General features: G+C 36.8%; 1 protein-coding gene across 1 annotated transcript in view; it reads right to left on the reverse strand.

The window, feature by feature from the left end:
* Positions 1-18,591, reverse strand: part of ISPD (isoprenoid synthase domain containing) — a 109,441-nt gene that overhangs the window by 63,290 nt on the left and 27,560 nt on the right. Inside the window, exons 5-6 of the mRNA XM_026045085.1 lie at positions 3,790-3,894; positions 854-899 (exon numbers count right to left, since the gene is read on the reverse strand). Coding sequence (XP_025900870.1) covers positions 854-899; positions 3,790-3,894 — 151 coding nt within the window. The remainder of the gene's footprint in view (positions 1-853; positions 900-3,789; positions 3,895-18,591) is intronic.

The raw sequence follows: 18,591 nt of genomic DNA on the forward strand, positions 1-18,591 counted from the left end.
CAAGATCTGAGCTGTGATTATGCTAGCTAGCTGGTCTAGCGTAACAGTGTTGAGCTTAGCATGGACTAATTTGTTCAAATGAGAACGGATACTGAATCTTGTACCAATAAATGAACCACTAAAGTGGCGTCTAGTAAGACAGTTTTACACTGTTTTTTCTTAAACAGGAAACATTAACTCTTTTTCCTTAAAAAAAAAGATATGTTTAGCCTCCCAAAAGTCCCTTTCCACTCATTTGTTTCTGGGCTTTTATGCCTCAGCTCTCAAAAAGTAGTCATTTCAGAATAACCAGAGTGTTAACAWACAGTACTTACGATTTGTCTCTTTCCAGATTATTTCTTATTGGAGTGCTATAACCCACCATGATGGTATAGGAAAAGGTTAAAAACAATACAACAAAGTATTTCCAAACTAACTAAATACTTCAATGTATCATTGCTTTATCAATGTAYTGCTTTATCAATTTAGGCAACAAGCCACTGCATATAAGGTACATATAAGAGCGTTAAGAGTTGATATATGATTTTCAGCTTACTACTTAGCTCAGAAAGCTGCAAAATATTCAGAATTGAACTGGTGCTAAGAATCAAGAACATATTTATTTGCTATAAAACCATTCAAATTAATCTCTATTTGACTCTCTTTATGATATGCCCTTTATTAACAGCAGCAAAGTAAATAAGGTAAGTAAATAATGCATGATATATAATAAGAAAACAAGTTAAAACAACTTGCCAAAGCACATTTTAGTCATCATTAAACTTTTCTTACAGGCATTTAAAACAACAGCACACAAAACTCTAAATTATGCTCCGGACTATGCAAACTGACAGCCACAAGGATGAGCACATACCCTTAATRATCGATTCAGCTGCATACAGATCCCGCTTGTAGGTCACCTAAAGGACAGATAAACCTCATTAGATTTTACACAGCAGGAAGGAATGTAAAACCAATAAAACAACGCCCTGAAGGCAATTCTTCGCATTTGAAACACCATAAACAAATGATATTGTCAATTTTTTAATCATGGAAAAATATCCCTGGCAAGTCCTGAGAAAAAAAGTTGCAGAAATTACTAGAGTCTCCAGAGAAATGTGTTTTAAAAGAAAAAAAAAAAACACTTAGATCTTCTTAGAACTCATTTTAAACCTATTTTTAACCCTTTAAGTTATCTTTTTAAAATATATCATACCTATTTTCACACAACCATTTTCAGAATTTCTTAGGAAACTGTATTTTACTCTTTAATTTTTATCGTGAGAAAGACTAATCTTCAAAAGAAACTGTTATCATAATCACAGCCAGGGAGAAGTCTGGTTATTCAAAGGTCTAATACAGGTCTGATTATTCAGGCAGTGTAAGACCCTTATTGTTACTGAGAGGCCAGCTGATCAGCGAGAACTAGGCTAGAGAACGGTAATAGACCTGACACGAGTAGTTGGTATTGGTATGAGTACCCACCACAAAGTGCCTCTGAATAAATAAATCAAGTTAAATGAACAATAAGCTGCTAATATTTATCTGGTGCCTTTGGGAAACATTTTTTGCATCTGCCTTTGTACTGTGCTTTGCATTGGTGGACAACTACAGTAATAGTCTTGGTACAAAAAAAAMCATAAAAAATAGTTAAGACGGTAAGAGCCTTTGCTAGTTATGTACTTCAAATTTGCTGTTCTTCAAGGATACGGAGTGATACACCTGATAGCTGCTAAACACTTATCTTTGCTGTTGCTATAACTTCCAGCTAGAAGTTCACACAATTTWGTAATTAAAATTAGATTTTCTGCATTTCATTCTATATAAATGTCATCTCTTCTGATTTTTTTTTCCTGTAACATCTTTGGAAATTCAATAATAATGGAAAGCTTTGATTTCTGAGAGAACTGAGAGGGTCCAAATTTGCCATTTGGAACTTTTAGCAAGTAATATATCAAACCTCTCCTTAGAATACTTAGCAAAATTCTCTTAAAGGTTCTTCCTTGGTGGAGGGAGAGAACAGGTGCTCAGCACATAAGGCTCCCTTTTTAATCTTTAGTTCTTAAAAACAGTTCTGAGATTCACAGCCAGACATCAAAAAATACTTTTCAGACTGATTTCCTACAGAAATAAATAACATGAGACAACATCATACMATCCACATCTATTTCCTTGATAACCTTTGAGTCTAAAAAGACTAATTTCAATCTATTTTGTCAGAGAGTTAGAAATTTCAGATACAAGTTACTATATGAAAATGAAAATATGAAAATAGTAAATTGGATAGAGGAAAAAAAAAAGCACCACAGATGGCAGCCATGAATTATCTRGGAGGGACAGTATCTCTCCATCTCTCTTGACATGACACTCAATCCAACCAAAGTTTCTCTTGTGATAGGAGACTGAACCCTCTCATGTGGATTTTCTCACATCAACTTGGAGGTCCAATTTAGATTGGACTTATTCAATAGACAGGCAATCGTGACAGAAAGAAACTTCAGTTTAATGATGAGCATCGATAATCTGTAGTATTAATTTGACTTACTCAACTCTTGAGGCCAATGAACACATTTGCTTATTTTTCTGAATACCTGTACTGCTCTATTTGTAGTTTCACATCAAGCACAGTATCATTGGTTTCATTTCCTTGATTTTATGAGTTCAGTATTTAACAACATTTGTAAAAAAGATATTAACTGATATTCTTCAGAGCAGGGAATACCTGACCTTAGCCTCTAAGGAGATGATGTTGATAACAAAAAATAAAAMCATACTCTGTAGAAGTCATAATCTCTGCTCAACTGCTTCATCAAAGGAAGTCAGTTTCTGCAACAATTACTTTATCTCTCTGAAACCAAAACACATTTTCCTTGTGTCATAAATACCCAGACATAATAGGATGAATTCAGAAAACAAAAAAGTAAAGGAAAATACATCACTAATTAACATATATGGCTCGCTGATTTTTTCAAGCATAGAATGCTTAATACTTTAAAGGAAGAAATGTTATTCTCAAGCCACTGTGAAAAAAATGTTTTGAGCTGCACTTAAAGTAGAAGCTTTTCAGAGCTGACACTTTTACAGAGATGTACTCCTGTGAAATGGCCTCCAAATTTCAGAATGGATTTAAGAGACTAGAAGTTCCACACTACCAGGTAAAACTGAATTAAAATCCATTAAAAAAAAAAGTCTGTAAATCTCTCCACATTACATTCTAGACTCAGGTCCATACTTCTATGTTACATTTCTAAAAACACCTACTGTTTCTTTTSTTGTTATGCATGAAAGTTGCATTTACAGCACTGCAAGCAGTAAGAAATAACCATCACTGGGAATTCTTCAATTCATCTATTGATGAGGCCACTCAGCCTCCTGCCCTTACTCTGAAGGATTCTCACTTACCCTCATAGACCCTACTAGCTCCTCATTCCATGGCCTAGCACTGAATGCTGCATTCTCCTGACCTTAACCATGACGTATCCTTAACGGGCTTCCATCTTCAAGACAGTAAAGCTGCTACTACCAGTCTCCCTGAAAAATGGTGGAGGTAGATGATAGAGGTTGGAGGAAAATTTCTCCAGCTCCTGAATCAGTTCTTTGAGCAACTAAGGATTCACACAAGGAAAGCCAAACTCAACTGTCACAAAACAATCCTGTATATTCAAAAATCTGGAAATTTGGAAAAGAAAAGCCCAAATAATAAAATTTAACACACTTTCAAAGATTCATTTTTAGATTAAGTTTATTGATCATGTTACTTTTATTCATTTAAAATAAGCATATAAAAATAAAAATTAACAACCCCTTTACCTTCCAGAGGTCAGCTGTTCCTTCAACAAGTTTGGCCTTTACATTAGAGTACTTCAGCGCGAGATGCAAACATTCAGTTCCATAATCCAGGTCATAGTCAGAACACTGTTGTAATTAAAGAAGAATAAATATTTTTAATTACTCTTAAAAATATACTTTCAAGTAAAAAAACCCACTTTTTTCATTAATTAAATCTTACTTCTCAACACTCCTGTCCAGAATGGTAAGTGTTGGAGGTTCAGAATAGATTGGGGGGGGGGGGGGGGGAAACCCTTCCAAAATGCTTATGCTTAATTCTAACTAGTAAGTAAAATTGTATGGGATTAAATAAAGACTATAAAAGAATCTAATTAGGTAATGCCAGTCTCTTGCTACACCTTTATGAGCTTGACTAAATCAGTATGATGTTACATTCATGAAAAATAGTTGGTAGAATTAAGGTGTCAGAGGGAAACAAACTAGTGAAAAAAATACTACCTTGGTATTTCCGTCAAATGTTTTGCCAGTGTCAAAATGTTTTGCCATGTTCTCCAGTTATTTAGAGAATAAAACCAAGAAGTTTCATGCTGTTTCCCAGTTGAAAAAGAAAAGATAGGCACAAAAGTTCTTCTATCCTCAGCCAGACAGTTGGCTAGGAAAGGCATTCTTTTCTCCAAATGCCCTATCTAGGCAGCTTGGTATCCTAYAGTTAGTAATTATAAGAACTGGAGGACTACTAGGGGAACAGAATCTCTTGTACAAAAATATAGTTAAGTCCTAAAGCAGGAAACAGGGCCTTTTCAGAGAAGACAACCTCAAAATGCCGTGACAGTTCTAGTCTATTCKCATACTGCTGAACTGTCTGTCTGGATGCATGAATTATACGTAATTATACATAATAAGCAACGAAAATTTAAGTCAGGGTCTTTCATAAGATCAGATAAGTACTCGGTAAGGCTACAGACTATCTACTTCCATGTCCAGGTTGGGACAACAAAAATTAAATTACATAGGTCCTGGCACTGCTCAAAGCTGCACTGGTGATTTTCTGCTATACAAACTGATTAGTTATTGCTATCCCATCTCCTATTTTTTAAGAAATAACTGATTCATGTTAGCCTATTCCATATCATCCCCAAACTGAACAGTTTATTAAATAGGAAAGATGCAGTCAAACATGTCATGAAAATGCAAATAGGCCGTATCAGCTCCATCACCCTTAACACACCCATTGCCTACAATTAACTTTACAAGGCATGAGCCATCCCTTACAGCAGGGTTGTTGTCCACAAATTCCAGTGTTGAGAAGAATGAGACAGGCTGTGCAGTAAAAATATCATGCTTAATAATTCATAATATTCCTGGAGATGTTTTTTAGAAAATGGACACCACAAAACTGCCCTTAGAAGCCTACCGAGGCTTTCAATGTAAAAGGAGTAGAGACACTTCATTCTTAAAGGTCTTAGAGATGACGCAGATTCTACTGTCCAATATCTAATTGAGGAGATTTGGGTTTATTTACATTGTTTGCAAAGAAAAAATAAAAACACGTGACCTGAATTTTCTTTCAGAGTTTCCACCTAAACAACTGCAAATTTGCCCAAAATACATTTCTTAAAAACATTCCTTAGAAATAGGAGTTTAAAATCAACGATGACCAAAAAATGTTTAGGGAAAAGTACACTGCCTCCTGAGGCTCAGGAGGCCTCCTGAGAATGTCTGAGGATATTCTTTATGAAGAATTCAAACTATTTTCTAACATCCATAGCCAGCACATTAAAAACAAACAAATAAACAAAGAACTAAAGGATGAAAGAGAAAGTTTAATCTTACCTTTGAATTATCTTACTTTAATTAAAACTAATTTGTAATTTTAAATATATGGGTAAGAAATGGTAATAAGACAAGATGAAGCAATTCCAACTTTTTAGCAAGGTATTAATTACATATAATTACTAGGGAGTGGAAAAGTTCCATGAATGGGATGAAGCATCTTGAGGGTATTGCTGACTTCAAGGGATGAAATATGACACAAAGCAAAAGTAATAATTAAAAGCATATTTCACTAGCACTTGTACATCATGACATTTACCACTCTAATTATCTGTAATTGTTTAAATCTAAGCATATTGTCACAGCACACTGCTCGGCAAGTCCAATACACTGATGTCAGTGGAGAACAATGACATTAAAGTATCAGCTCAAGACCCATTTAGTTCATGTACTATTATGCTTAACAGCTCTGCATAAGTCAAAATTTAAATCCTTATACAAGCTGCAGAATTTGAAGGTTTTGAAATTCTTCTAAGATACTGAGTTAAAGGAACAAAGTATCATAACAGCAAGCCTACAATAAAAATAATAATAATCTACAAGCAAAATCCTTACTGACCTGGGCAATCCAAACTCTCTGTATTTATTTAGCTGTACTTGACAACAATCTTTTTAAGACTCTTATTATTTGTGAARATCTTGTTTGGATGGAAAGACTTTTTAACATAAAGTTTGACGCAGAACAGTTAACTGTACTTGTCATGCACACATCGCTTTGCGAAACAATAGACATAGTTTAAGTTTTAAACCACAGACTGAAAACGGTGGAAACAGCTGGAAACACTGGTACAAAACATATCCACAATAGAAAGAAAACAGATCAGTTCAGYCTGTTAAAAAACAAAGAAAATAAATATATGTTACTTAAAAATGCTTTGGAACTTCTGGATATTCAAAGGGATTCTGTTAGGTATTTGGGGAGACAGGAAAAAGTTTATTTTAAAGGGTATTTGAATAAAGTGATAAAGGTGCAGTGAGATCCAGATATCAGCACTGAATCAATTTTTCTTTCCCATCCTCCTGGATGAGCTTCAAAATGCTTCGATAACAGATATTATTTCCTAATSAGCAAGCTATACTGGGGCTGAGCAGCATAAAACATTGAAAAAGGGGACCAGAGAAAAAAGCAGCTACACAGACTATATCTGCCTACGACTTGCCAAAAGTAAGTACTTACCATTAGGAATAACCATTGCTTTTACTGTTAGCATTCCATTTTACTGTATCTTTTATCATTAAAAGATTTTGAAATGTTATTTGGGAAAGAATACCCATAAAGCAGAACAAAGGCAGGGACAATGACATTTTTCATTACAACACTGCTATTTTCCTATTGAACCATCATTCACAAGCTATCATGCTTACAAAATAATAGAAAGAAATCAGTCTTATTTAAGCATTTACTTTTTCCCTTGTTGACAGCAAGTGGTCCCACTTTACTCTCCCCTACAGACCCATTCTATAGGGGTATATGACTCTCAATTAAAATGCATAACCAGTTAACAATAGCTGGTCTGCATGATTTCTTTCCAGCCACTCACCAGTGGAGATTTTCTGTTGCCGAAGGGCCAGGGTGCAGCTTAAGCAGCCTGCTACCCARCATGGAGAACACTCCACCATGTTTAAAAAGGCAGCAGACAAGTTCTTGCCACATCTGCAGGTTTTTCTTATATTTTGTAACACTTCTTATCATGTTCATTACCATAGAATTCAAAAAGTACCAGTGCTATTAAAGCTAAGGCAGCTTTAATCCTGGACTCACCACTAGCACAGCAATACATGACCGGGGCAGCAACTCATTCCCCCCACAAAGGGGAATAAGTTCAGCTCTGTAGCAATTTTTAYCAAGGTTAATTTTTAAAACTGCCATTGCATACATCCAGATGCAGTTGTAGGACTCAAGTAAGATAAAGATGCAAAAATGTACTCTGTAACAGAATTAAGCAAGGTTGTTCTTTCCTTTTGGGGGGAGAGGGTAGGGTACTGATCTGTAACCTGTTTCCCAATGCCACTCATTGCAATAACTCCAAGAGTCTTCTGCAGATTGATTCTCCTGTGCTGTAACTTTAGATCCCCATATGATTTGGGGACCTAAATCATCCCCACTTGCCACTTGATACTGAATTTACTTCCAAGCCCACTAAACAGCCATTAAACAAATTCTGCATTAGCTGGTTCCAAGACTCCATACACCAGAAGGTCTGTCAGCAASAAAAGCAGCCCCAAAGAGGTGAACTTGCATTTCAGCAGCAAGCAGAAAGCCCAAGAGCCTGAGGCTCCAATTTAGGTACCAAGTGTCCCTTCAGGGTAGACCCTCAGCTAGGTTTCCTTCCTCCTTCCAGCTGCTGCGTTCATAAATTGTGTTTCAACTCCTTATTTAACTTCACATATTGGAAATTTCTAGCTCTTGGTCAATTCTGATTTGAAACTGAGCAGTAAGTCATCTGCCTTGTCCTGTTTCTGTAACAAACTTTTTGGGTTTGGGGGTTTTGGGACTGCAGTGCAGGCTCAGGCTGCCCCCGCCGCGGCCACGCTGCTGTCGACATGTCGGCTGCAAAGCCAGGCCTGCCGCGCATTTTATAGCTCTTAGTCGCCCTGTAAAGCAGTCCACAGCCTGCTGAGACTGATAATTACTGTTAACTGGACATAATTTGCTGCCAGGGAGCAGAAGCAGTAGCCTTATGGGGAAAATGCAGAGCACAAAGCACTTAGCAGGAGAAACATGAAGTTTGCTTTCCTTATCACTGCTTAAAGTTTCAGCTGTCAGCCAAAGTTGGGCATCATGCCACTAACGTATTTCTGTCTCTCTGTGCATATACACACACACACATAAATATATATATAATAAAAACAGGAATTTGCTTGAAGAACTGACTGCCACAATATGCAAAAGCAGAAACTCCGTGGGATTCAGAAATGCATATGGATGCAGAGAATATGAATATTTAAATATGATAAAGTTTACACTTACGAGCATAAGTTAAACAAAATAATTTKCCAGAACTGGAAATAAACTTTTCATATGGATATTTCTATCGACTTTGGACAAGTTACTGCAATTTTCTTCAAAGAAAATTTTATATAACAATGTACCAGAATCTGTGACCAAAAGATACAATCTAGGTCAAATGAGCTATATTTAAAAATCAAAACAAGAACAAAAAGAAATTATTTTCACAATCTCATCCTACCAAAAGTATTGAGAAAAACTGTCATTTGTTTTGATGCAGATTGGAATCWCTACAGAAAACTCCTTGAAATAACACAGCTATTTAGCAAAGATATTAATTTTATTTATCGTTATCTAGCTATGACCTCAAAATGAAATGTGATATGAACTCTAATCACAAGACTAGATCCCAGCATAAGGCTATGAATGTACCGCTAATCCTAGGAATGACTCTGGATAAAAGAGAGACCCAGGTTTTACAAACTTTTTGAGAAAGCAAGAGCAACCTTTTACTACGATGATGCTGAAGTTTAACTCAAATACTKCTTTTATAGGGTGATAGGTTTGTTTTGATCCTTCTCTCTGCAGAGACAGAAGCAGTAGCASCTAGAATAAGAYGAAGATTTAAAGATTGAGTTTTAATGATAAAAACATTATCGTAGTAAAAGGTTGCTCTTGCTTTCTCAAAAAGCCTCTCTCAAGGGCTGCCCCGTTAGGCCTCGCCATCCCCGTCTTCAGAATGAACCAGAAGAATGAGTGAATGACAACAGAACTTGATGCTGAAGTTTAACTCAAATACTGCTTTTATAGGGTGATAGGTTTGTTTTGATCCTTCTCTCTGCAGAGACAGGAGCAGTAGCAGCTAGAATAAGATGAAGATTTAAAGATTGAGTAGGATTTTATAGGGTGATTGAGTTTTAATGATAAAAACATTAAGTTCTGTTGTCATTCACTCATTCTTCTGGTTCATTCTGAAGACTGGGATGGCGAGGCCTAACGGGGCAGCCCTTGGCAGCCAAGGCAGGTGTACATACAAGGTCACGTGTACGTGACTCGTAACCAGCATGAGTGTCACTGCTGCTGGAGTCACAGTGTGCATATATATGTGTAAATATATGATCCTGGAACAACAACAGGGCACAAAGGGAAACAACCAACCTCCCTCCCACCCCCCAACACACACACGCACACACACACACTGCAGTCATTCCCTCACCTTTTGCCACACCAGCCAGTCAGGTGGCCAACAAAAACCACCTGCCTCAGCGTCAAAAACTACAGATCATCATTATTCTAAAAAAAATGTAAAGTGATCATTCAGCCTCCCACTAAAGAGATTTCTAAGTATACCAGKTTCAAAAAATTAAGCAGTGCCCAACTCCAGTTCAATCAGGGTTAGAAGAAAGTCAAATTCAGGCCAAGCTAAAGTGCCTGCTTTATTTTTATAATTTTTTTTTCAAATATAAAAGATTGTTTGATCAACTTGGCTACAGAATCACTCCTTGCAATTATGTTAGGTCATAAACAGTCGTTTTTCTTGCCTTTGGATACATTAAACTGCCAGTAGCCCACAGATCTAGCACCCCTGCTTGGTATTCTTCGCACTCAAAGAAGCTGCAGATCACAGCTGAAATGGGTGGTCTCTATCTGCAGCAGGCAGTGATTCTCATTMAGAAAACTGGCGTTTTCTGAATCTGTGCCAGACTGGTGACCAGTGGGGATACGGTGCCCTCCAGCACTGACAAGTGTCGTGGGACTGACCCTGGTAACAGCAGACTCAGTCTCAGTAACTGTGCGTGTCTCCCCATGAACATACCCCCCTTGTTGTATGCGAGCACAAAACTCACTGTCACCTCTCAGAGGTCTCAGATGTCACAGAGCGTGCGGCAGCTTTGYGCTGCTCATGAGCCGGCACCAAGAGGCTGTGTGAGAATTTGCAAAGTGCTCTGAGATCCTACAGGACAAGGAGTGCCATAAAATGGAAGCAATTATCCCACATTAGCAAAATAACTTTTTTTAATTTTTCTTATGCAAGGCATTCAAATTTCTCCAAACATTCTTGTGGTAGAAATTAATTAGAGCAAGGTGGGGATTCACACAATATCCTGGCTCTACCATTGTCCCAAAGAACTAATCAAGTACAGAGCTATCTAAACCAGCAGAGATTTCTCAACAGACCACCAATCTAGCTTCAGGTTTTGAATAAATGAAAACATCACTGAAAAAGTTCAAAAAGCTATAGTTATGCTGAAAATAATCCCGTAAAATTGGGAAGTTTTTAAGAACATAAAAATAAATACATGAAAAATAAACACACAAATCACAGTCTAAACCTCAGGATCGAGTTTTTGGAATGAAAAGATGTCAAATGAAATAACTGTAAATTCTCTCTGGAAAGCACATCACGACTACAATCTGAAGTTAAAGAAATTAGCACATTCATTTAGGCAACACTAATGCATCCATATTTAAGCAATGGTCACTGTGCCTCAGCCTGAAGATCAATGGAGAAAGGCAAATCAAAATTCTCTGGAAAAGCGAATTATTACAAATTAACTCCATTACAATCTGGAATCAAAGCCAAAAAAATATCAATTTTTAGCAGAAGTGGAAAGGACCAGATGTCAGGCTCTATTGAAATTCAAAAGAATAATCTTCTTTAATCTAAAAACAGAAAAAATTCAAGCAGAAATGAACCACAACAATGAAAGGGATGCTACTAATAAAATATGACCTTCTCATGCACAGACAGATGAGATACTATGAGCTACAGAGATTTTCCTGTCAAAAAATCAGATGTAATATCTTTTTGTGGATTTTCAAATTGGGAATTTGAAATAACCTGAGGAACATAACTCAATACAGCTTATGACAGAATGTACATATCAATTTTTGCCATATCCAATAAAAAAGTTGTCTTTTTAGTGCCTTTACACTGAACATTGTTTTACACTGCAAAAGACAAACAGCTGTGACCCTTACCACCAATTCATAACTGAATGGCATCAAGCAAAGTTCTAAATATCTTTTTTTTTTTCCTCTCCAAATGGAAGTCCTCATGAGCTAAGTGTTAAGCTATTTGGCCTTGCCACAACTTAGATGCCTTGGCATACAACAAAGTTTAATATTTGGGGAAAAAGAGAAAATAAATGGTTGAGATGCCTTTCAGATTCAGGTATCTCTAATCTCTAATATAAATCTAATTCAGGTGGGAAGTCTTTTTTTACAGGAACCCAATTTTTGATTTAAAAGTCAAGTTCTGCTTCACTTACATTCTGACCCTCAATTTTTTTTTTTTTTCAGTCTGACCCTTGCTCCCAAAGTTACCAAGGTTTTAGTCAGCAATTTGTCCGCTACTGTTCATTTAATCCCCAGTTGCTCCTGGCAATGTTAATTTGACAGACATTGATTTCTTTAACAAAGAATGAACCCAGAGAAAATCCCCAAATCAGTCTAGACATTATGCCTCGAAGGAGTTGCCTGACCTATGCCAAAATATTACTAAATTGCTACAGCTGACTCCACTTCCCGCTACAGAGAATACTAAAATGTTTCACACATGTTTGAAGGAGAAGAATCCCAATAATGTCCTGCCCTTTCAAGAAGCACTTCAGAAGTTTACAAAATCCACATGGGATACACTCCCTAGTATTTACATACAAAAAAAAAAAAAAAGACAATACTTTGAGCAAATACTTCTATAATGGACCTAACAATAGCCAACTTCCTCTCTCATTCTGGCAAAATCTTCCCTCAACATTCTTGGGCATTTGTCAGATGTGAAGTTTGGGAATTTCATTTCCAAAAAAAAATCTTTTCTTCCAGTGAAGACCTGACTGGACACTTTGCAGAACATTTACCCATCACAACCTCATCTGGTGACATCTCGTAATGTTGGGGGAAAGGAAGAACATCTGCCTCCCAGAATTTAGCATCAAAGTATTTTCATGATTCTCCCTGACACAGTAGTATTTTGTATCTTGTCATTACCACACTTATATATAGCTGCTCTCTCTCCTATGCAGGCAGATGTAGTAACCTCTCAAAAGCAAATGTCATTCCTTACTAAACAAAATGTGGATAATGTTGGCTACTGACAGAGCGTATATTAATGCAGTTTAGTCCCCAAACAAACAAATCTCTATCCAGGTTTGACACAATCCTTTAGCTCAGTTTGTTCCTTATGGACATGAGTAAGCAAGAAACTTTAAACAATGTTATGCTCTGGTAAAACATATTCTTGATTSCTCTTTCTTTCTAATTTTAGCTTCACTGGTCTGATTAGCAAAAATCTACAAAGGACTACTATCAAAACACTATCAAATTAACTACATACACAATACAAACACCACAAAATAAGATGTAGATTTTGTGTTAAATTCTCCCAGATGAACATGAGCTTAAGACTAATCAGAATTTTCCATGTCATCTATAGAAGGACCCGATCTTCTTCCTAMGTGCCACCTCTCCCTCAACTGTATGTAGCTCTCTTCACACGAGCCCTGGCTCGCACGGAAGGGTCAACTGGTGAACAATCCCATCCTACCCCTATCATTGATAATAACAACTGTAACTACCATATTGTGCTCCCTAGGCTTTTGTTTGACATCATCTTCATTTCATCAGGAGTTCATTTAGGGTCTYCTACATAATATTACTCTTCTGTTTCCATTTCCAGCTGTTCCTCTGCCACACGAGGACGAGTAAAGCATTTTGATTGTTCCTGCTGCCTTCCCCACCTTGACGGATAGGCATTTTAGATGCATAAGGTTTTGTTAAGTTTGGTTATCACAGCCTTTCTATGGTGTGGTTGTCTCACTTCGTACATTAGTGTGACATGATATAACAAGATGTTTTGTATTATCAAAGACAAAAGATCTCTGCACATTCCTCAGTATGTCACAATCAGGTATTAAGAGAAATTGGTCTCAGTCTACTTCGATGAAAGGAAAAGGGTAGGCTGCTTGACTTCCTGACACTCTAATTTCTTAAGATACTGCTCCAGGGAATGCTTGGCTTCTAGTAAGTGAATCCTTTTTTTTTTCCCCTCYTCTCTCAGGCTTACAGGATCATACTTTGCATAGTCTTCTATTTAATTTAAAATGCTGAACAGAAACATGAAACYATCTTAAGCAGAAATGAACAAGTCTGGTCTAAAAATTTCGTGCTTTATTTGCTAACTTTGGAAATGGTGGATTTTCARTTAACGCTTGAAGTTTCCTGATCTCCCTAAGGGCTGATATGAACATAAAAAATATGCTTCCAAAAAATCAAGAATTTGACTTACATTAATATAAAAAAAATACAACTGGCTGCTTTTGTCCCAGATAAGTAAGAACAAAAGTAAATGCTGGGTTCTACAGCTTTGTGACCTTTCCATGAATTTTATTTAAAATCAAAAATGTAACTACAACAAAGTTTTAACATATTAAATATGATTAGTGAAATTTAGTGGCATATTCCTTACATTGTGTAGGAAATAAACTCACAAATAAGAACATTAGTGATTAGGATCACTAATGTAACAAAGTTTCTCCCCTTAATGGTGTTAATCCCTTTATATGGCCTTTTCCCCAAMATCCCTAGGATGGGCTGCTTGCCAAGGCAAGGCCTAACTGCCCTAGCTATGAGATACCAGACACTGTATAAAGTTCCTTCTCTGGAAACTCTTTATTTCTGTCACTTGACCACTTTGTGTCAAGCATATGAATCATATGAAAYAGAGATTAGATTTAACAAAATAAAGAGCTTTTAAGTAGTGCTGTAATTCTTAAGGATATGAGGTAAGACTGCATACATATCACATGAGACACTCAGAGGTGGATACGAGAAGGCCTATGCAATTCATCCATTCCTGACACCTGCGTCATCCCAGAGCCAAATTCCAAGTCCACTGCAAAATGGAGGCATCATAATACTGTACTGAAATATGAATACTTCAATGAAACAGAAACAAATATGTCATTTTCCCATGCAAACAGAACAAAAAGACTCTTAACAGAAGGCATTAAGCAACTTTAAACAGAGCGTAGCTGCCTGTGTCTGCCAAAATCCCATTATGACTATTTACTTCTTATAGCTAAGTGCTCTAATAACACATAAGTCGGAGTAATGATGCCTTTTAAGATCAAGACACTATTTTAGCTTCACTGTCTATTGTGATTCCTCACTAGTTGCTTAATTTCAATATTATTTGGAGTGTGTTTAGTCTGGCTTATGTACACAGTGACTTTAACAATTCAGCTGACAGTGCAGTTACATCAATTAGATGGGCCAAGAGGTCTCCCAAGTTAAAAATAAAACGTATATAATAACAGGACTTTCATAAAACTAATAAAATCAATAAMGCTATTATGGAGTAAAGGAGTAGGCTTTGTTTTTTTCCTGAAGAGTGGTCCTTATTGTCAATACACTGAACCCACCATCAYTGAGACCTGATGAGTCTTCCCCCTTTCTTGTTGTATCTCTCCTTATTATGCCACAAAAAGGCAAAGTACCACCAAATTTTCTTTCACCAAGATGCAACAAGAGTTCTCACATTGTTTGCATTCCCCCAATAAAGATATCATAATGTGAGACACTTCAGTCTCTTCTCTTTCCCACCCCCCTCTCAAGCATACTACCAAAGTTACAGCAGACAACTGATGCTTAGTTCTGACTAAAAGTATAGGTTTATTTTTAAGAAAATATTGCCATAAATCTATATTATTAGTTTCAGTGCGGTTAAAAAATGAACTTCAAAAGTAACTATTGGAACATCTAGTAATATTCAGTTCGGTTAACTGTTCTTGATGGCTTGATCATTTCATTTCAGACATATGTAGTTCTCCAGGCATCTGTCTTAATCAAACACTACTACATAGTCAGAAGTCTTTGGCTACTTTACAATAGCAGAACAGGAAAGAAATAACTCCCGTACCGTGATTAAGAAATATTCTTGGACCAAAGAGAGGAAGATCATAAGTTACCATCCCTAGCCAAGGGAGACGTGACTAATGATAACCAGCAACCAGGAATATTATGAAAATACTATACTGGAATATATAGATCTTTTTGTTAATTTCCCATTTTGCCACCTAATATGAATTATAACATCACGTAACAACCAACCAGACTCCATCATTTGATASAAAATAATTCTCGACTAAGTGGTTGTAATAAGAAAACTCCGAAGTCAGAAAAAAAATATTAAAAATAAAAAAAAACTTCTTGACCTTTGAAAAGGCCTGCAAAAGAGGTCTATCCAAAGGAGGAGGAATTAAAGAAAATAGTTAATGGGCCAAGTCATTAAAATGACCACAGAAATTTGGATGACAGCTTTTCTAAGGTTTAAACAGAACTCCTATGGAGAAGTTAATAGTTATGATCTAAGGAACTTTGGCATTGCCAGAATTAAAAAGCAACAAGCAGCACAGATTTGAACATAATTCATTTGTTTGGAACACACCTGTTTTAGGTTTCAGAAGAGACTAGAATGAAATCTAAACCAGGATCCACCACGCAAGAATGAGAAGAAACAMAGAAAAACATCCAAAAAACCTGGCTGGATAGCTTCAAAATTTCTGTTGGATTTTTGGCAGTGAACATAAATAGAATTCACTGTAATATGCAAATACATTATGATAATATGGTAAGCAACTTTTGGCATTTGTTTTATCTATTCAAATGATTCCATTAAATGTATGCAAAAGGCATGTTTTTCTCCCCAAATCATTGTCACTTTTAATCAAACAAGAAATAAAAAAAAAAACAAGGAAATGATTTTTAATTGGAGAAAAAGATTTGAGAGAGGATCACTGTGTGTTKTAATACTGCTAACATTTTACTTAACATACTCAAGTCTATGCACTATAAAGTACAAGAAAACTAGCCCTGCTCTGCTCAACTTGATGCTAGTGAAGAAAWCCCAAAAACAGTATCTTAACACAGTGGTTAAAACACCCTGAGATGATATTTTCATTGAAAAGAACATATATCAACTACATTAGGATTGGAATTAAAGTCTAAATCCACCTATTTACAGTAGATGATGCATTTATACAGAGAGTTAGGAATGCAGTGTTCCACATTACTCTCAATGCAACTGAGAAGCTTGAGTTTTTGGAGCAAAAATTCAAATGGACAGTTTCTTTCCAAGAAATGTATCTTGGACCACCATTTTTCCCATGCATAAACATCACCACTGTGTAAACTACACAGAAGCAAGATCAGGATCACAAGCTAAGTCGGATGAACTGAATTCCATTGCCAGTTCTGCAAAGGACTTGCAACCTAACAAAAGAATTTTATCTCTTATGTTTGTCTATATAAAGATAACCTGCTTCACAAGGCTCTTGTGGCAACTAATGGTTTTGTATATTAATATTTATGAAGTAGCCTAAGCTGTATCCATTYCTATAAAAATGTGCCCCACAGTAGCTTGACTAAGTTCTTCAGGACAACGATAATCTATCTTTTGTTATTTATTTGTACAGTTCCCCAAACAATAGGGTCTTAATCCTTTACTTGGACAGCTAGGCACCATTGAAACATAAATAAYCAGCAAACAATATGAGCTGAGAGGTTCAGCGAAGTGTTACCCTTCCCAGAGCTCCAAGGCACAGAGCATTCAAATGACCAGAATTTAGCCAATGCAAAGGGAACTGGGGACAGGGAACCTTAGCCTTGGTTGCTTGCTAACAACTTTGGTGGCTTGATCTTGAAAGGGTAGGCATTCAAAAACGGGACTGATGGAATGCATATGTGAGACGAGAGCACTTGGCATTCAGAGAAGCACATGGATTGCAAAGAGAGTGGTCTTTTGAGCAAGGCATTGAAGGACAAAGCTTTTTACATATTTGCCAGCCTCACTGTATCTGCAAACTAACAGTAAACACAGTAGGAAAAAAAGAGTATATTTTTCCCCCCTCCAGAAACAGCATATAAAAATTTGTCAAAACAGATGCACATCAACAGGAAAGAAAATGTTGTACAAACAACAGTAGCTGTTGCCTCTTGACGTGTTCTAGGCACCCACATGATGCTATGGGCACACACATCAAGCCAGACCTTCACCAGAACTATCTGCACTGCAGCAGTGCACTCACACTCCTCTGCTTCTCGGAAGAAGCAAGAAGTCTGGAGTTACTCCAAGGAGTTGAGMAGCTCTTCATCTTGAAAAGCCCTTCATCTTCATCTTCTGAGCATAAGYTCAGACATAAAACATGAAGTGTATGACATGCAAATTGTGCCAATTACTGAGCAAGTAACTAATCGTTTCTTCCTCACGGGCAGTGCAGACGTTTGTTCTGGCAATGGCAACTCCCAAGCCAGGCGCTCTCTGAAGGCAGGTGCCGATTTGGAATTGCTWACTCCAGAAATGAAAGACTGATGGGAAGCGCGACTGCCAGCGCGAGTGCAATGAAAAATAATTCCTTCCGAGTCACAAACAAAGAAAAGCTCCGCTTCTAGTCAGCCTGGAAGATACCTGGAGGACAGACAATTTCCATGAGGTGATGAGTGAAGAGGAAACGGAAGGCTGAGACGAAGGCTGGAGCGCATCCAGGAAGYGCTGAGTGCAGGGTGGGGCGCACGCAGGAAGGCACCAGCGGGAACAATGCGGAACAGCCTCCCGGTACCAGACAGCTCTCCCCCACCCCAACTCCTTTTTCCTTTCTTTCTTTTTTTTTAGATGATTTTTTAAGCACTATATTAGAAAAAATGTGGGGAATTGAYAGACTAATATTCAGCCATTCAAACTATGTGCAATGCAATAATTTATCATAAGACATTCCACACAAAACATTAAATTTACTGAATCTGTCAAATTAATGATCCAAATATTGCCAGTCTCACCATAATATGCCATTATCATAATTTCCCTCCAAAACTCTTTACCTGAGATATTCTAAGTCAACAAGACATACCTAACTTTAAGCATTTTAGAACACTTATCTATTTTATTGAATGTGCAATAAAATCAGAGCGAGCTAAATGGAAAATTTCTGCTTGACTTATCTTCATATGAAGTGAAAAAAAAGTAAATGCATTATAGAAAAAAA

Source organism: Nothoprocta perdicaria, unplaced genomic scaffold, assembly GCF_003342845.1.
Source record: "Nothoprocta perdicaria isolate Ctin4 unplaced genomic scaffold, notPer1 scaffold_106, whole genome shotgun sequence".
Classification (NCBI taxonomy): Eukaryota; Metazoa; Chordata; class Aves; order Tinamiformes; family Tinamidae; genus Nothoprocta; species Nothoprocta perdicaria.